This window comes from Onychostoma macrolepis, chromosome 20 (assembly GCF_012432095.1).
Source record: "Onychostoma macrolepis isolate SWU-2019 chromosome 20, ASM1243209v1, whole genome shotgun sequence".
NCBI classification, from domain to species: Eukaryota; Metazoa; Chordata; class Actinopteri; order Cypriniformes; family Cyprinidae; genus Onychostoma; species Onychostoma macrolepis.
In genome coordinates this window covers 19,672,711-19,693,916 of record NC_081174.1, presented here as the reverse complement: position 1 = coordinate 19,693,916, position 21,206 = coordinate 19,672,711, and the positions used below count along the sequence as shown (strand labels likewise).

General features: G+C 36.0%; 1 protein-coding gene across 1 annotated transcript in view; it reads left to right on the top strand.

Annotated features, from left to right (window-relative positions):
- The window catches only part of usta (uronyl 2-sulfotransferase a), a 62,254-nt gene extending 41,928 nt beyond the window's left edge, over window positions 1–20,326 (top strand). Inside the window, exons 2-8 of the mRNA XM_058755757.1 lie at window positions 943–986; window positions 7,460–7,615; window positions 11,428–11,507; window positions 11,622–11,775; window positions 17,077–17,174; window positions 17,838–17,995; window positions 18,185–20,326. Coding sequence (XP_058611740.1) covers window positions 943–986; window positions 7,460–7,615; window positions 11,428–11,507; window positions 11,622–11,775; window positions 17,077–17,174; window positions 17,838–17,995; window positions 18,185–18,489 — 995 coding nt within the window. The 3' untranslated portion in view covers window positions 18,490–20,326. The remainder of the gene's footprint in view (window positions 1–942; window positions 987–7,459; window positions 7,616–11,427; window positions 11,508–11,621; window positions 11,776–17,076; window positions 17,175–17,837; window positions 17,996–18,184) is intronic.
- Window positions 20,327–21,206: the final 880 nt, after the last annotated feature.

Here is a 21,206-nt window from a genome sequence, read left to right as displayed (position 1 = left end):
CACTATATTATTTAAGTCTTTGAAAGCTATATGATAGTTTGTGTGAGAAACAGACCGGAATGTAGTTAATTCACAAAAAATCTAGCTTGACAGCTGTGGTCACTATTCACTTTCATTGCATGGAACAGAGCAGCTTTCACATTCTGCTAAAAAATATTTGATTTCATGTTCCTTGAAGAAAGTAAGTCATACAGGTTTTAAAAGCCACAAGGGTGAGTAAATGATGAATTATCATGTTTTGGATGAACTTTCCTTTTAAATGTTCAAAATTCTGTCATTATTTATTCACCCTCAAGTTGTTCCAAACCTGTAGGAATTTCTTTCTTCTGCTGAACATAAAAAATATATATTTTGAAGAAGCTGGGTAACCAAACAGTTTCTGGTCCCCATTTTTCACACTATTGAAGTCAATGGGGACCAACAAATATTTGGTTGCCCACATTCTTCAAAATATCTTTTTATGTTCGATAGAAGAAGGAAACCCATACCGGTTTGGAACAACATGAGAGTGAGTAAATGATGACAGAATTTTAATTTCTTGGTGAACTATCCATTTAACACAGGAAGCACAGCACTGATTTCAGCGTGCCATCTGGAGTGGAGGTTAAAAAGAAGACCCTTGTTTGAGATGAAAGAATGTCTCCTCCTTTTTAGCCACTACTGTACCACAGAAGGAGTTGCATTAAGAGACCGTTTCTCTCTCAAAACACCCACAGAAACACACTTCTTCCGTTTCCTTGTAGTGGATGTCATCTGGCTCCCATGCGGATTTCCAGTCCTGATGCATCTCAGCTGCTGAATCTGCTCTATTTCAAAATACAGTTTTTCACCAAATGCGCTAAAACATTTTGTTTTGTCTACATTGCTCTCTAAACTTGTGATTTCCTAAATAACAGATGTTTTATGTAAGCAGCTCACTCTGACACTCAATTTTCTTTACAGGAGAATCCACTTTTGTTGACGACCACGGGCCTCCTACACCGAGGGTAAGTTGTTTTTTGCAATATCGAACTTGTTTTCTGTCTCTTGTTTTCCTCCAATTCCAAATGTACTGCACAAAATATCACTGTCTTTAATTGTCCTGTTATTTTGTCCTTTTCACACTAGAGGAAATCATTTCAAGACTTGGTGTTTATTGTAGACTCATTTCCTCAGATTTGAGAGAAATGGAAGGTCACACACACACACACACACACAGAGAGAGTAACACATTCACATTTAACAATCTGATGAAATGGTTTGATGAATGCAGTTTTATTTCCTGTGTTGATGTGTTTTCTAATGAAAAAGGAAGTTTAAGTGGTACAAATTTTAGAGAGTTTTATTAATAGCCAGTAGACTTCAGTTTATATATATATATATATATATATATATATATATATATATATATATATATATATATATATATATATATTTTATTATATTTTATCAACATTTGTAGTATGCTAGCATATAACAGACATGGGCTAAAAGCCCCAAAATACTTCGAAATGTACGTTTTGTTTTTTATGTTTAAAATTGTCAGGGTCAACAAAGGGTTAACTCAACACACACTCGTGACGGCTCATCTTATCAGCACTTCCTACAGAGGAACGACAGCTCTGTTTGCTGATTCACAGATTAGAGAGAGAAAGAGTGAAATAGCATGAGTGGAAAGAACAAACTTGATTTAAGAGGCGTGTCATTACACGCATTCTGCAAAAGAGGTTAAACCCAGTGAAAGTTTCAGCTGGGTTTACTCAGAGGATGAATGATGAAACTGCTTCTTAATAGTAGGGTTGAAGCCATCGCTGTGGTTTGTCTATGGTTTTTATAGAGACTTGTTGAAAAACGAGTCATTAGATGTGTTATGGGACACCATTGTTTTAAGATGAGAGTCTTGAAGCACTTGTTACATGTGCGAAACTAAATTCACTTGGTTTAAATTCCTTGTAGATTCAAAATTATTTATCACTGTGATTGTAATCAGTGTTATAATCAGTGTTTTGTGGTTAAAAATATCTCAGGAGAATATCTTCTCTGCACTACATGTGCTATTTTCCATCTCTTTGTTTTTTGTGTCTTTTCTATGAAATGAGTTCAAATGATTCAGAGACTCTGGAATGCTGGAATGATTCATTGACTATTGAGAACTGTGTGCAAGTGCACTCGCATATGACAGAAGAGAGCTGGAGAGGAGGGTCCACCCATAAAAATACTCTTGTGAATTTCAGCTATAGCTCTGTACAAATGTAAACTGTACAAACAATGTTTATTGTTTCTAACTAAAGGTCAACTCTGACATTTCCTGTATTGAATATACACTCGAGAGACCTCAATGCCACTGTAAAATAAATTTTTATTTACAATTTTTGTAATCTCCTGCCTCACGTGAGCAGTGCTGCAAGGATATTATAGTTTTTAATTTTTAAATTAGTTTTTATTTTAATATCGTTTTCAAATTTCCTATAATTTCAGTTTAGTTTTAGTTAGTTTCATTAATGGTTTTGTTAGTTTTAGTTTAGTTTTTATTTTGTGAACACATTTCTATTTAGTTTTGATATATTTTAGTTTTAGTAATTATAGTTTAACAGAGTTAATGGAACACTTCCAGTGTAGACCAAACCAAGACATTTAATTTTAGCAAAGTTGAATGTTTGCAGTTTACAGTTAACTCTTGTGCAAACCTCTTAATAATGAAAATAAAATAATTCTTTACAATTAAACAAAAACCAAAAATATGCTACTTATATGTATACAATTTATTAATTCATATTCATGTTCATATTCATTCATATTAAAGATGCAATCTTGTTTAATATGTCAATAGTTTACGAACAACAAGCTAATCAAGGTCTTCAGAGTTACTAGACAGCATCAGGCAGTTGAGTTTGGAGCTAAATTCTGCAGGACAATGGCCCTCCAGTGCTGGATTCGAGGAAACATGTCCTGCCTCCCAATGTGCATACTATCCACTCTATCTGCCCTAAATAGTATTAAACATGACTAATATCAGATAGAATTTAGCATGGACAGTGTGCACATTGGGACGCAGGCATGTTGTTCTTTGAAATCGTCATTGAAACTCTGTAAACTTTATTTTTGTCCATCTGTGTTTTCAATGCATTAATTTGTTAAATTTTTTTGCACATACGAGCCAGTGCACACTCCCGTCTCCCTCAATGAACGTACACAATAAGAAGAAACAATCTAAAATGGTTTGAAAACTCATACTACTCAAAAATAAATGCGATATGGTGATTTAAATGATGTCAAGGCGGTGCTCGTGTCATGGACTCGAGGCGGACGTTATCATAGTAATCGCAAAGCGTGACAGAATGACTCTTCACTAAAGTCAGTTCATCCAAAACTTTTAATTCTGTGTCTGTTAACTCACTCTCACGTTGTTCTCGCACGTCGAGCACGCTTTTAAACGTTCATCTTGTTTTTAAATGCAAAAACGCATTCTCTGTGAATAGCCGCTTAGGATGCAGCTCACGTGCATGAAGCGCCATCTATTTCCCTAAACAACCATAGGTCCGATTTTCTGGCACAGAGAGCTTTTTAAATCACGAAAACGATTATTTATTTTTGCTAATTATTTTATTTTCGTTAGTTTTTCCGTTACTGTTGTTAGTTTCGTTTAGTTTTAGTTTTTCATTTATTTAGAAATTTTCATTTTATTTCAGTTTACGAAAATGTTTTTGACCAATAGTTTTAGTCTTAGTTTCAGTTTTCGTTTACGAAAATAACCTTGCAGTGCTGTAAATACACCATCTGGTTTGTTAAAACAATTTCTGGCAATCATAGAAAATTGTTTCAGAAAGTATTTAGCAATGTCAAAGGGAAAGATTTGTAGTATAATATTTTATAGGATCTTCCCTAAACAAGCTAGACTTGGAGTAACAATTGATTTGAGAGTGTGTGTGCAGAGTGTGTGTGTATATAGTATATAGTTTGTTTATTTATATATATATATATATATATTAGACAGAATCACCTTAATAACATAACTTAATAACATGTCTCACCCTAGCGACAGATGTGCACAAGAATGTGGTTGAAACCACATGTATATATAAAAAAATTTATATATAAAATTTTACAGCTAAGACTAAAACATTTGGAAAATATGACTTCCTGAATTTGAAAGTAATGTAATCAAAGTCCAGTTCAATGTGTGCATGTGTATAAATCATCCCCCTTTTGTTCACTATAAAAAGATGTACCTGTCTATATAAATCTTCACTATTTTCCTAGGTAATAATGTCTAGTGTGGATCTGTAAAGTCTTTGGTAGCTGAAACCCCCGCAGTTACAAAAAGACCCCAAACCAGCAATGATGTCAACCAGTTTTAACATCTCACAGCTGTGGAAAAACAAGCTTAGAGTCTGTAAGCACACAAACTATGAAGAGATGTTTACAGATTTATCAAGAGCTCCACATACTTATCAGAGGGTGCACACAAACATGCTGCAAAAATGCAACAGCGGTTTCAGTTTTATCAAGTAGCCACCAACAGCATCAGTAAAGTATGCAAAGCAACATCAAGGTCGTAACTTCGATATGTGTGCCTGTACTGATTATGTTAAAAAGAAAATTGAATGCCTTGTGAATTGTTTTGGTTAATGCTTCTGCTAAACCCATAAAACGACACAACCATTCAAAGGTTTGAGGTCATTTGAAAGTTTTGAATGTTTTTGAAATGTTCTCTTACTCTGGCTCACCAAGGCTGCATTTGTTTGATCATGAATACAGCAAAAACAGAAATATTTGAAATATTATTACTTTTAAAAATAACAGTTTTTTATGTAATTTATTTATATAATGGCAAAGCTGAATATTCAGCAGCCATTACTCCAGGCTTCAGTGTCAAATGATCCTTCAGAAATCATCCAAATATCCTGATTTCAAAATACATTTCATATTATCATATTTCATATAGTCATTAATATATGTGTGTGTGTGTGTGTGTATGTATAATATTATATAATTGAATATATTTTATATATTTTTATATATTAAATATATATTTATTATTATTATTATTATTATTATTTTGTAACAATGTAAGAGAAATTCAGTGCATCCTTGCTGAATAATAGTTTTAAAAATGTAAATCCTACTGACCACAAAATTCTGAATGGTGTAGATCTGCTGTAACAGAACAATGTCAAATCAGAGGATGCATTTATTTAGCAGTAGAAGAGAAGGAAGGTGTATACAGATGGACATTTCCTCAGAGTAATAATGAGCTAAGACATGTTATATAGAAGTGTGATTATCTTCATATTACTTAAGGGGAAGAAGAAGAGTGAGAAAGGAATAAATGTCCAGAGAGGGAGGGAAATGGAGATTGAGTGAAGGAAAACGGGATGGAGGAGAATTAGCAAGGCAGCTGGGCTCACACAAGGCCTCTTATGTGTGTGTGCACATGAGGTGAAAAGAGAGCATTCTCTGTGAACTTGAACCGTATTTGTTGTTTTGGGAGAGTGCTGTTCCACACTATGGAGTGCAATACTGAGAGAGAATGAATAATGAAAGGCATGAGGGGGTCTTGTTTAGCTAGTGTCTTGTTTAGCTTGTTTTATTCAGACCAGAATAAAAGTAAGAGTGACTATTGTAGTCAAGTTAAAAACCTTGTCACACATTCAAACATAAACACAAAACATCCTGACACACTGCTTTTGACACAAATGTTTTCTCTCAGGAGCATTTCTCTCTCACACACACACACACACACACACACACACACACACAGACACAGACAGACAGACACAGACAGACACAGGGGACAAAGAAGCTCTTCAAACCCCAATTTCATCTAGGATGCTGGCCTACAGGGAATTCCATTCCTCCTTCCACACTGGATGTTCATCCAGGAATTTGCAAATTTCCTCCAACTCTCTCTTAAAGAATTATTCTTAAGGTGGTGCGGATTAGTGAATAAAGATCTGAGCGAGCTGGAAACTGGAAGCTTTTAGTCCCACACCTGAGCTCCAGTATCACCATTGTGTCATCGAGTGGGATACTTAAAGGGACAGTTCACCCAAAAATGAAAATTCATTAATTACTCACCCTCATGTCATTCCAAACCCGTAAGACCTTTGTTTATCTTCAGAACACAAATTAAGATGTTTCTGATGAAATCTGAGAGATGAAATTCTGACCCTCCATAGACGGCAAGGGTACTACCACTATCAAGGTCCAGAAAGGTAGTAAGGACACCGTTAAAATAGTCCATGTGACATCAGTGGTTTAACCGTAATTTTACAAAGCTACGAGAATACATTTTGTGTGCAAACAAAACAAAAATAATGACAAGTCATTATGCTTGTGGTGCTGCCGATGTAGAACACGCATGAGCTTTGTTTATGTGCAGAGCATCGTGCATGCATCGTGATACTCCCCAAAATAATCACATGGACTATTTTAACAATGTCCTTACTGTGTTTCTGTGCCTTGACAATGGTAGTAACCTTGCTGTCTATGCAGGGTCAGAAAGCTCTCGGATTTCATCTTAATTTGTGTTCCAAAGATGAACGAAGGTCTTACCGGTTTGGAACGACATGAAGGTGATTAATTAATGACAGAATTTTCATTTTTGAGTTAACTATACCTTTAACCCCAGGTTATTCCAGGGGGATTGTTCCTGTCCTGTATGTCTTCAGATGAAATAACCACCAGGCAAATATTGCATGATTATGCTTAAAATGAGAGAAGCAGAAATTGTGATCATGGTTAAAATCAGCCCTATCTGAACTGAACCAACATTAAACTGACTTGATCTAAATAATGACACTATTGTATTTTAATGCTGCTTTACAGAAGAATATGAACTGTCTCCGTAGTTGGGTTTTCATAATTGATTCTGCTGTTTTCCTGTAGTTTATAGTTTAGTTTATCTTTGTAAAAGTGCTTTGATACAACCTGTATTGTATAAAGTGCTTTATAATAAAAGAGACTTGACTTGTCATCATTTACTCATCACCAAACCTGTTCCAAACCTGTATGTATTTCTTTCTTCTGCTGAACATAAAAGAAGATATTTTGAATGTGGGTAACCAAACAATGGCTAGTCCATATCCATAGTGTAAAAAAATACTATGGAAGTGAATGGGGACCAACAACTGTTAAATTAAAATATATTTTTATGTTCAGCAGAAGAAAGAAATTCATACAGGGTTGGAATTTTACATAATAAATATTTAAAAAATACTTGTTACAGACCTTCCCAAAGTATTCTCTTTCTTTCTTTCCCTCCTTCCTTCCTTTCTTCCTTCCTTTCTTTCTTTCTTTCTTTTTAATTGTGTCCACTAATGTATTTAGATAACTTTTGCCATCATCCAGCACTAACAGTAATTGAACATAATATAAAACGTTTGTCAGTTAGAATTGGCCAGACTTTCAATATTGTTAGATTTCTTCTACTTTTTTTGTACTTCCTAATACCTATGTATTTCAATGCCTGTGTGTCTAGGAACTGCCATTCCCAAGTGAGGTGATCTACAACAGGGTTGGCAAGTGTGGAAGTCGGACAGTCGTCCTGCTGCTGAGGATTCTGGCAGAAAAGCACCAGTTTAACCTGGTGTCCTCTGACATCCATAACAAAACCAGACTCACAAAGCATGAGCAGGTCAGTGTGTGTGTGTGTGTATGAGGCAACTAATGCTTCTGAGAAATTGTATAGCAAGCTAAAAGTATAGCAAAATAAAAAGCATACTATGATGAAAGCTGATGTGATTAAATAAAGGTGTTTGCCAAGGGAAATGCTCACTGAATGCCAGCTGCAATGAAACACATCCGAATGGCATTCATTGCGGAGAAAAATACACACTTTCCTCCCTTGTGGAGAGGAAAAGAAAACATTCTGTCATCCCGTTTAGGTCGAGTCAAACCGTCACACCTCCACACCGCTAAAATCAACTTATGAAAAGTTAAAATAAATAAGCTGATTAAATAACACTCATATACGTTTGTTGAGCGGGAGAGGGAAACAAGTGACTAACGTGAAAATGAAGAACTTTTTGACTGGAAATATGTTCATATCCCGGAGTACACTCATAATTCTGTCTAGATATTATGGGACCTTTTTGAATAAAATGATTTTGTGAGTGATACATTATTCATAGGTTTTAGAGAGTAAACTGGTTAGATGTACAGTAAATACTCAAAGCTAATATTAAATGTGTGTGTTTACAGTGGTAAGCTCTGAACACATACAGGCTTCATTGCCATCAGAAAAACTAACTGATGTGTGTGACAGATAGAGCGCGAGTGGATAACAGCCAAAGAAAGTACATTTCCGTGTGATGTATTTTTAGTACTGTATTTTCTCCGTCATTCCAAACCTGTATTACTCTTATCTGTGGAACACTAATGAAGGTATTTTGAAAAATGGATCCTCTGCAGTGAATGGGTGCCGTGACCGTCAGAGTCCAAACAGCTGATAAAAGCATCACAATAATCCACAAGTAATTCACAAGACTCCAGGCCATCAATTAATGTCTTGCGAAGCAAAAAATATGCATGTTTGTAATAATCAAATCCATCAATAAGAAATGTTTTAACTTTCAGCTAAAATAGAGTTCTCAATCTATATACAGTAATTAATTTATCCAGTAAAAACGTTTGACTGATGTTTTTTTAAAATAAACGGATTAAATTATTTAATAAACAAGTATTTAACATTTTGTTTTGTTTGGATAATTGATGCAGACGTCAAGTTTAATCATCTTATAAACCATTGACAATGCTTGGAAAATTATCCCATAGGCTTTGTCCATGATTAGCATAACTTTCCTTGTGCGCATTAAGTGCCTTTCCAGTACTTGTTTTCTCTGGCTGACAGCTGTGATTGTGACTGATTACCTATTTGTGGTCTTGGAGCATCTGCACAGTCTCCTAAACAAATGCAAATTTCACTCAAAGATAAGGGTCATAAAACTCTCATTTAGAGAAGAAAGTTTATTTGTGTGTATAGAAGGAATGTTCAGTCTGTTTTTAACTGACCTTTCAACAAGAAGAGAACAAATGAACCACCTCTCCATTCATAATCTTCACATTGTTATGTGATTGTGTAGAACATGGTTTTGCTATTAAGTGGATAGATTACACAAAAATGAAAGTCTGTCAACTGCCAATTAGTATAATTTACTCACCCTCATTTTGTTGCAACCTGTATGGCTTTTCCTCCATGAAACTTAAATGGAAAAGTTGTGAAGATTCTGTTGTTACAATAAATGGAGACCATCATAAAAGTGGTCCATACGACTCTTCCAGGTACACTATATTGGCAAAAGTATTGGGTCACCCCCTTCTAATGAACAGGTTTGACTACTTTAGTAATTTCCATGAGTACAAATCTTAATGTTTAAGCATATAATGATATTCTAGGGAACTGTGTGCTTCTAATTTTAAAGCAAAAGTTTGGACAGGACCCTTTTCTATTTTAACATGACAATGCCTCTGTGTATAAGGCAAGGTTCAAAAAGAAATGATTGATTTAGTCAGTGTGGAAGAACTTGACTGGTCTGCAGAAAGCCAAGTCCTAATCCAAGCTGAACACCTCTGGTGTGACTTTAAATGCAGATCTTGAGCCAAAAACTCTTTACCAAACACCAATGACTTGTACATACACTATATGGACAAACGTATTGGGACACCCCCTTTTTAGAACAGAAAAAGGCACTTCCAAAACTGTGGCAACAAAGATGAAAACATAATTCATGTATTTAAAAATTGTATTTCCATCTCTGTTGCAACAGTTTTGGAAGTGTCTAAAATGACTGTACCCATATGTACAAGTCATTGGTGTTTGGTAAAGAGTTTTTGGCTCAAGATCTGCATTTAAAGTCACACCAGAGGTGATCAGCTTGGATTAGGACTTGGCTTTCTGCAGACCAGTCAAGTTCTTCCACACTGACTGACTCAATCATTTCTTTTTGAACCTTGCCTTATACAAAGAGGCATTGTCATGTTAGAATGGAAAAGGGTCCTGTCCAAACTGTTGCTTTAAATTTAGAAGCACACAATTCCCTAGAATATCATTATATGCTTAAACATTAAGATTTGTACTCATGGAAATTACTAAAGTAGTCAAACCTGTTCATTAGAAGGGGGTGACTCAATACTTTTGGCAATATATTGTATGTTTGTCTTCAATGTTACTTTCAGTCATTGTAAGGCGGGTGTGTCTAAAATAAATTCCTACAGTGACCTGAATTGTGTAACAGTAAGCAAAATAAAGCATCGGACTCTTCCGTTCCGTTATGTCATTCTAATAAGATATTTTTAATTAGCCTCAATGCACCAAACCACTAACTGTTTACCCAACCTGAGGTGTTACTTATGATGTGGTTCAGCCAACACCTCTTTTATCATTACTTAGTACAGTGTATGGCCATCTGTGTGCCCATATAACCATTTATGGAACAGGAAATTTTCTCATTAAGATGATGTCACTACCTCAGGTTGTTACAGACTTTGTGTGTGTGGCTTTGATGCAGCGTTTGATAAAGGATTGAAGCACTTGTTACAGTGTTGTTTGCTGTTTGACAACGATGTGGGTCAAGGAACATGAAGAGGTTTATGTTTTGGTTTGAAATCTGAATTCTGAGGGTGGTCTTTCCCAAATTGGAAACTCCTGGAACCTATTGTTGAGTGCTACAGGAAGCTGCGCTCTACACACCGTCCTGGCACACCAGACCAACATTACGCCATCCCGTTCTTCATATGGCGATCGGTTATAGGGATTGTTAAGTCTCCTTATGCCTGTGTGTGAATGTTTTTAGAGACTGTAACATGCATTTAAGGACACATGGGCTCTATCAGAGCTGACTGGGGCCCCAGCTGGCCCTCATTTGGAAACATTAAGGTAATGAGAAGTCAGCCTCATCAGATGACCTAATAACTTTCCACTGCACCACGCACTATCCAAGTGAGGAATGTTTCCTTGGTGTGTGTGATTCTGAAACTTGGAGAGATGAGGTCTGTTTGCAGTGTTTTTGCATTTCTGGTTTAATTTTTTTAATGGATCCACCGCTGTTTCTGAAGGATTGTTGTTTTATAGCAACTGAAGAAAGTGTAGCACACGTGTGATGTGGTGCTGTACACAGACTGTTGGACAGTAGTATTAATTAGTTGTGTCTAGTTATGTCTCAGTTTACAAGTATTTTATTGGTTTGACAGGAATAATGTATATAGTAAGTACTTTTCATGTAGCTTTTCATGCTTCTGGTGGTTAAATTCTTTTTGGTAAAAAAATATTTTATTATTACTATCAAATATGCAAATTCAAATTTGAATTGCTGCTCTGCGACTGTAACTTGTCAAACCCTATTGCTGTTATATTTTTTAAACTGTCAGTGTTGTTTGATAAAGAGATGGTCATGAATGGTTATGTAACATGCATTTTGATTTGTTTATTTGTGTTGATTTTTTTGCCAGGTGGATTTGATGAGAAACATTAGCACTATTCCACAGCCTTTTCTGTACACCAGACATGTTCACTTTCTCAATTTCACAAGGTAAGCAAATCAGGAATTATTTATCTGAATGTATCTGATTAATCCAAGATAAAAATGCAGCCAGACAATGGTGAACAATTCAGTGCTCATCCTCTTTGTCTCTTTCTTTCTCAGATTTAGGATAGAACAGCCTGTCTACATAAATATCATCAGGGATCCTATTAACCGTTTCCTCTCCAATTACTTTTTTCGTCGTTTTGGGGACTGGAGAGGAGAGCAGAATCACTTGGTCCGCACACCCCAGATGAAAGATGACGAGAGATATCTGGTCAGAGGCTGTTTCTAAATCCCTCCCTTTTTTTCCTGAATTCTTTATTATTTTCTTTGACATTTTTTCTTGTGTTTTAATGTTGGATTCACATAGAGATGCAGCAGTTCTCAGTGTAGTGAGTCCTCAGTCAGCACATGTCCAAACATAAACATTTGAATGCAGACTGTAGTTCAGTGTGCTGCAACCAAGTTACATAAGGCTAGTAATTTACCTATTCAAACATATATGAGCTGTATGTATATGCATACAAGTTTATATAGCAAATAGCAGAGTGACCATTAAGTGACTTGACTTGGAGACTGTATTTCCTGTTGAGAATGAATTTATTGCACAATGAGTGTTTGTGAAAGAGAGTGCAAGAGTCTGGCTTTATGTTTGAAAATTAGCTCAGACAATGTGAGCAGAATGATCAGGAATTGATTAGTCATGCTTGCCTTTTATTCAGTCAAGTCAAGACAATCACATGAAAACTTGGCACAGCTGGAAGAATTACATCAGTCGACTAAGGATTGTGACGGAATTATGGCTCATATCTGGTATTCATAAAACATAAATGGCCAGTTTCCCAGACACATATTAATTTGGAACATTAACTGGGACTTTTTTCTTCAGGTTACTAGTTAATTCAGTCCAGGCCACTTTCTCTGTTAACTCATCCTTTGCTCTGTTTACGAAGGCGAGATTTATGAATATTTGTAGTAGGGGTCAAGGTTTGGTTAGTTATCCCTGCTGGCAGATGGTGTTACTACGGCATCTTGTTATCTGCTTAAGCATCTTTCTCCATTGATGGCCAATCAATAATAATATATGTATATGTGTGTGTGTATATATACATATATATATATATATATATATTAGTATATAGAGAGAGAGATAGATTTTAAGTATTTATTTATATACTCTAATGATTTCTTTATGATTTGTAATCTTAAAGGAACACACACGACACAGACAAAAATAACACACAGTAGCAGTTCTGTTACGATGGGAATTGAACTTATCTTAGTTAATGAGAGACTACAGTAATTATAATCAGACCTTCACCATATAGAACGCAACCTCCTCTTAAGATCCCCTCTCCTCCTGGAGGTCTGGTTAACCACATCTCTGATTTCTATAGTTTAGGATTTACTGTGGCTTGTGATCTATCTCACACTAAACATATCTGTTTGCTTGATTTATGTGTCTGTAATAGCTGGGCCCTTTGTCAGACCTGAGCCTTTAGATATGCTACCGAAGATTCATTTTTGATCTTTCCTTTTGAATTTAATTTAATTATTATAATCCGTGAAGTACTGAGGAATTCCTGACAATCTTCATGGATGTGCATACCCACACATACTCAAAGCTGTTGAATAACTAGAGATTGCGAAGTCATCCTATTAATTTAAAGCATGTGAAGGGAGTTTCTAAAGTGTGAGTTAGAGCATTAGAGAATGTCCATGCATATGGGGAGGGGACTTTCTCAACTGTTGTGACCTGAAATTTTACAAGCTGATTTCCTTTCAATGCTTAAAGTGTGTTTCTGTGTGTAAGTGTTGCTTGGTTGATGGGTCAGTGACCCAGTCTCAGAAAACCCTTAGGTGTGAAAAACACACATACAGAGAGAGAGATTTGACACATTTGTGAATACATTTGATATCATGATCTTAAAAACCTTTATATTTTAGGTCTTCTGCTTAAAATGAAAAGGAACATTGTTCAAAAGAAGCCTTTAATGCTCACCAAGGCTACATTTAATTAATCAAAAATACAGTAAAACAACAATTTTGTGAAATATTATTAGAATTTAAAAAAAATAAATAAATAAATGTTCTTGTGTATTTTAAAATGTAATTTATTCCTGTGATGGTAAAGATGTATTTTCAGCAGCCATTACTCCAGTCATATGATCCCACAAAAATCATTCTAATATTCTCATTTGGTGCTCAAGAAACATTTCTTATCATCATCATTGTTGAAAACAGTTGTGGTGCCTAATATTTTTGTAGAAACAGTGGAAACATTTTGTTCAGGAGAAGTTCAAAAGATCAGTATTTATATGAAATAGAAATATTTTGTAACATTATAAATGTCTTTACTGTCACTTTAGATCAGTCTGATGTGTCCTTGCACCCGCTTTTTGTGTGAGGTATGCTGGCAGACCTTCAAAGCTGTGGGACTGTACTGCCCATGTTTACAAATGACTGAAAACATTAAAGCCATACCGTGTGTGTGTGTGTGTGTGTGTGAACGCGCATAGCCAGGAAATTGCCCCTATTAGTGGAACTCATCCAGGTTCTCAGTTCTGTGGCAGACTGACTTCTTGTCTCCTGTCGTATACTATCGTCTCATCATGTCTCCAAATGTCTCATCTCACTTCTGCTTTGCTCAAACAGTGGTCAGTCAAAAATGATGTATGCAATACCCATTATTTATTATTTGCATTCTTCTTTTTGTAGCTTTTTCTAGACAGAATTCACAAAAATGCTTTGTTTCGCATCAGGCAAAGAGCATGTTGCGTGGTGACGTCCATCTGGAGGTAGTTTAGGGGTAAATTGCGATGGCTGTGTTCCTAGGTGCTTAGTGAAATGGCCACCTTGGGACTGAATCAAGAACACAAGGCCAAATAAGTGTGTCACCTGAGATGAAGTGCGTCCTCTTAGAGAGAGAAAGAGACTGTGTTTGAAAGACTGCCCGCTTTTACTGCTCGGGACGTTTGCCAGGAGCACACTAGCCATTTGCTGTAACTTTATGAGTAATTTCATATATATACAAACAGACTCTCTTTCTTTTTCTCCCCTCCACCAAACAATATCTGCCTCCTCATTGAATTTGCTTTTAATTGTTGGTTTTAAAAGTCTGGTGCAGCTTTAAGGCATCATTATCTCTTCAGGGATTGAGTAGGTTGTTCTCTAAGTTGCTGTGTAATTGGTGATCTGTTAGAGGATGACATTTCTGTTCCTTTTGTTCTCTGCAGACATTTGCCCTTTTGGCCATCTGACTTTCTGTACTTAAATCCTTTCCCTTTTTATATTCCAAAAAGTCAACAGAAGCCCAAATGGAACATAACCTGTTTGTGTTTCAGCAATAGCATATGTGTGCGTTCAAAGTGCATATCCGTCAGAGTTTGTATGTGTTTCCATTGGGGCGGAGTGGGGATGCGGATGAAAGGACATTGATGTGCTCTTGGCTTTTCGGCTCTATTCAGATACACACAGAGTGAGTATTGTTAAAGGAACTGGCCCTCCTGGAGCGCCACTGCTTTGAAGGAATCGCCAATGCATTAGCTTGATACTGTCAACAAATGAACACGTTCATAGTACAGCGAAAGCAAGTTAAACACAGCAATCTGCTCTCTTTGATCTAGTTCACAACCACAATTAACGTTTGGTGAAGCAATCAGCAAATCAGATGAAGTTGGATAGAGAATTCCCCAGAATGCTGTGCATTTAATGTGAAATGTAAATTTCTTGGAATACTGTCCTATCTACAGATAATAAATGTTTTTAAGCAAGTTTTCATACTGTAATAATTACTATACTTATTTTTAGAATTTTTTCTTTTTCTTTTCAAGAACATGTCCTGGTCATATTTACCCCCCAAATCATAAGAAAGATATATTTTAATGTTATATTAAATATTGAAATTAAATAAGTCCTTTACACATTTTTGAATTGTGTTTTGAATTGTTTGACAAATAAGAGAATAAATTACTATAATATTAAAACATATTGCAAAATATAACTAACACTAAAAGTTATGTTAACTAACTTATGTTTAGTGTTCTTAAATATAAGAACACTAAACATAAGCCCAAAACCTTTTCATAATGGTTCTTTGTTTTAGGGGTGAAATGTATCCTGGACGTATATTTTATAAATTGCCTTTCAATATGTGACCACATTAAGCCCACAGTTTAAATGGATTTAAAAAGAAAAATAAAGCACTCAAACATTTGGAATGCAAAGTATTTTGGAAAGGGACACTACAGAATTTGGGAGGGGGGCAGTAAAAATGCCAGTTGACTCGTCTCACGTTCAAAAAATCTCAAAGTGAAAACCAGATTAAAATGAGCAAAATTCTCAATATGATCAGGGCTGCAGTTTAAGTGTATAAATCACCCACCATGTCAGTCTCAAAAGGTCAGTCAAACCTGGAGAAACCATCAGAAACATTAATAATCAAAACTGACTGATAATTGAAAAACATTCATGCTTTTAATGGACAGGATATGGATATAATCCAAGATGATTTCTAAACTCTTCAAGAAGATGTATTGAAAAGCAGCAAATTTGTGTCAACTTTTCATTTCCTGAATTAGGGCTTAATAAAGGGCAGAGAAATAATGTTCACGTATCAACTCATACTTGTCATGTGTAAGGGGCATTCTACTATGAAAGATTAATGCTGAAATAACTCTGAGTAGGTTTTTCTACCTGCCAGCATGACGGCTCTTTTCTTCAAGACCCACAGCTTGCATGTGATTTCCCGCCCCAGCTCTTAGGCACCCACCTGGGGCTCATGAAAGGGAAGGAGTGCGTGGAGTCTGGAGCCTCGTGGCTATGTGGTCTTTACTTAACCTCTCTTGAGCACAAGTTAAAGACAAGGCTGTTAACTTGACAAATCGCCCTCTTTTCCAAGAAGTGTTATCTTGACCATCAGTTCTTATAATTTTCAACAACTATCATTATAGCATTGTTGGCTGCGTTGTCTTCTTTCACATCTTTCCTTTCTCCTCTGTTTTTCCAAATAATATTTTTATTCTTATCCATGTTGTTTTCTGAGGACTTAATGTATTGTAGCCTTGGTAATTAAACAAGAGAGAGGGAGAAATTATGTTTTGATCTCTTGCCTATTTTGACTAGTCTGGTTTCTTTTTGTTACATAAATTGGAAACAAAATACACTGGGTTTCCTAGGCCTCCCCTGTTGTGTGTGTTAAGTGTGGGTGGATTGCCTTTGCATATTTTCCCATCTAACCTTCCCCAGTGTAATGAAAGCTTTTGGATCAGATAAAGTGATAAAACATTGTTTCTGTTAATGCACTGGGTCCCTAGTCCATATTTTGGAAGTGTTTATAAGAGATAACCATTATGACTTTCTAAAGACTGTGTTTCTTGTGTAAGTGGTGCCCCCTTGTGTTCACTAGAAGAGATTGGTGGTACAGTGGACAGAGTATACAGTATTAAAGCATATAATCCACTGAAAATGAGTGTGTCTATGATTTTGATTTAAACTCACATTTTTTTGTTCAATGTGCTGCTTTCTTTTTGGCTGTAGGATCTGTCTGACTCATTTCCCCTTTTCTCCACTGCAGGACATTAATGTGTGCATCATGGAGAATTACCCAGAGTGCTCTAACCCACGTCTCTTCTACATTGTGCCATACTTTTGTGGACAACACCCTCAGTGCAGGTAATTATGACCCATCGCTCTTTGGGTATTAATGTTGATGATGGCTGAAATGCTTTCAAACCAAAAACAATCACTCTTTTTAATGGCATTCGATGAACTTGTGAGAGTAAGATTCTTATTTGTATTTTATAATTCATTTAAAATATATGCATGCTTATTGTTATCTGTGAGTTAAACAGCTGTTTTGTAATCATGCAGATTTTCTTCCAATTCTGCACTTTCACAGGCTTAAAGGGATAGTTCTCCCCCAAAAAAATCTGAATTGTCATTGTTTACTCACTCTCATTCTTCTAAACATTCTTCAAAATATCTTTGTCTGAATATATATTTTGAAAAATATTTAGGTTCCCATTGACTTTTGTTCAAAATGTAAAATGGAAGTCAAAAAAAGTTGCTGAAAGGATCTTTTGTAGTAATTTTGATAACCAAGCAGTTTTGGTTCCTTTTGACTACCATTTTAAATAAACATGAATTGTAAAATGTCATCATTTACTCATCCTTATGTGGTTGAATTTTCATTTTTGGTTGGACTATTCCTTTAAGATCTTGGGCTCTTTTCACTAATAAATGTTTTTAAAATCTCTTCAGTTAAGCAAGCTGAAACCCTTTGTATTTCTAACCTTTCTTGTCAAATAATTGTCTGGCTTTTTTGGTCCGCCTCAGGGAGCCGGGTGTTTGGGCTGTGGAGAGGGCCAAACAAAACGTTATAGAGAACTTCCTACTTGTGGGAATACTGGAAGAGCTGGAGGATGTGTTGCTCCTGCTAGAGAGACTCCTACCTCACTACTTCAGTGATGTCCTAACCATCTACAAGAGTCCAGGTGTGTTTTATTCAATTACTTTGAAATCTTGTGGGAAATTAAAGAAAAATAAAGAAATGTGAATGTAAATATGAACACAAATGGAATGAGCATGTTTGAACAGATAGAAAAATGTTCCAAATGATGTTTAGCTGTCTTGAATTGCACACTGTGGCTCATAGTTGTGTAAATCTGAACATTTTTCTGCAGCATTCTGGAAGATGGGGAACCTTACAGGCACAGTGAAGAAGCACATGCCCACTCTAGAGGCCCTACAGGTGCTTTACCAAAGGATGAAGTATGAGTATGACTTTTACAACTTCATTCGTGACCAGTTCCATCTCACCAAGAAGAAGATCGGTCTCAAGTCCACCTCCCAGAACTCTGCTCATGAGCCGGACTTTCTCCGTGAGCTTGCCCTCAGGACCCATGAGCCTTTGGAGGAGGACGAGGAAGAGGAGGAAGAAGAGGACATGGGGCAAGAAGATGCCAACATCTGGTTGGTTCAGCCCTGAGTAATAGCCATGGAGGTGTAGGCATGGCTGATATCTCATAAGCTTGATGTCTATGTCCAGTCAGGAGGTAGAGTCAAAAGTCCCAGGTTAAAATTGGGTGCGTAACCTATTTTTAACGGGACGGCCCTTCAAGACACTCTGAAGAGGAGAAGGGGGGTCACAGAAGGGTCTGAATAATTATTTAAGGAACCAACAATTGTGGCAAAATGATTTTGTTCATGTTTCTGAAATTGAGTTGGTTATGGTCATTTCCTGGTGAGATGACTCAAGATTGGAATTACAGGGATATTGCTGGATTGTCAGAATGGAGGGATGAACTAATTGTGGTATAGCAGAATGAGATGCTGTGGAAGTCTGATTTTAGGCACTACTTCTGTACACTTGGTACCTGGGTGATCTCAGACTCATCACACACACACATGAACACATTCAGACTATGCTATGGAGGCGAGTGAGGATCACGACAAAGTGCCAAACCTTCAAATTGCCAAGGATTACTGCATTAAGCCTAGAAGCTGTAGCTGTAATCACCATAAACAACTCAAACACACCAATCAGATCTCATCATCTCATCATCACTTGCTTCCTCCTCTGGTTCTAGAAACCTGCTGCAACTCTGTGCCAGAATTTCAGTGCTAATCTTTTTTGAAAGGATCTTTGTACATGTAAGGTGCTGTATGATGAATCGAAAACTTTTGAATGCCTGGAAGATGTCAAATGCAGCACACTGTTCATCTAAGATGTTTGATTTGGATGTTAAACATTTTCTCGCTTTGTCAGTGTGTCATCTGTTGTGTTCAGTCTGGGCCCTTAAGTTCTGATTTGGTACACAGTGTGCTAAGAACACTTAAAAGTAATAGGTCACATGAAAATGTAAATTGTAATGATGTTTTTGTTAGCAGCAATACAATTTTATCCCATCCTGGATTGCCTAACAGTGTATAATATAAAACTACTGGGTTATCAAACAATACCTGGCTAGTTAGAGCTAAGCTATTCAAAGTTCACTGGTGGTTGACTGTTACAATGTTTTATACCATATTCATCTGTCAATGCCTAATATTTTGGGCAGGATCAAGCTAAAACAAGCAGACAGTAATATTAAACTAAATTAATTATTTTGGAGGTAAAATGAATATACTCATGATCGTTAAAACTGTCACACATATTGAAAAACAAGGAAAAACACATGGAAAAACAAATCTGACAACAGGACAAAAAAATATTCTTGAATGTGAAAACATGAGTCTGTACATTGCATTTAAACCCAATTTATATACACACACACACACAATATATAATTTTTCGAAATCATCAACATGCTGCTCCACAGATCAGCATCTATCCATAAGGTTCCTGTAGTGTGTTTTAATTGAAGAACGGTCCACTTACATTCTTTACAGGTCATCTTGATGGGACATTTTTGTTGAACTATGCTGGTAAAGTGAAATGAATGATTAATTCATGACTAAATAGATGCTATAGCTACAAGCTCTCACAGAATTTAACACTTCCCATTTAAACTTGCCAGTTAAGTATATAGGTGTATGTACTTGTACTTGTGTTCAATGTGGATTTTTATATTGTTTAATTTATTGTACAGTATTACTTTTGATGATTGCATTCCATGTACGAATCTCAGGAAAAAAAGAGCAGATATATTTTTGTTTTTTGACATCTAACAGCTGGCAAATATTAAAGCATATGATACTTAAATGTTACTTAAGGACAGCTGGAGTGACTCTTTTGGATACCAAAACTGAATGAAATGGCTAACATTAAGAATTAACTGCACCTTTACTGGGAAAGCTCTCAAAATAAAAGCATTTTAACAGCAGTTGTTGTTGTTTGAAGAACCTTTTTATATGTGCTATATGGAAATATTTCTTAGTCTATATTTTCTTATTATGTATTTATTATACTAAATACATATATAGTGGTTACAAATTGTTTTGTCTTATTTTATGGTAACTAAATTATTTTAAAACGTTTAAAACCCCAATATTAATATTTGTTATTTTATATATCGATTATAATGTTGTTTACTACGGATTTCAAACGAGGCGTTTCGTTCGTGAGCCCATTCAAAGCACAATAAGAACATCCATGGAATCCTGGTTCATTTATTTGAGCCTATTCATTTACACTACAATATTTCATTCACTGAAGCTTGAAGTGCGTGACTGTTTTCCCGCCTCCAAAAGACTGACAGTAGCGTGAGCAAATAGCATAGGTTGGCTGTGTGTGATTGAAACTACTTAACAAACACACCCCGGTTACTATTCAGTAATTGATTGATCAGATTTATACAAACATTTCGGGACGTCACGGAATGAGCGAGCGAGATAATAAATGTCACATGCAAGCGCCTGACAAAATTAAAAAGTTATGTACTTTTTGATGCTTTGATTGATTGAGTGAGTGAGTGAGTGAGTGAATAATGAATCAACGATTCACTCATAATGTGTTTACTTGTCACCACCTACTGGCGAGTCACTAAGATGAATCAAAATCCCTGCCAGTAATAAACACACCTGTAGCGCTCAAAATGACAGAGAGGTAGAAGATATCACTTGACTTTCCCCCAGATACTATATGATCCATTGACACACGAGAGAGAGAAATAATATGACATAAGGAGTAAATAAGAAAGAAGCTGCTACTCCACCCTGCTTTAAACACTGCTGCCTCAAACTCAATTCCTGGAGGGCCACAGC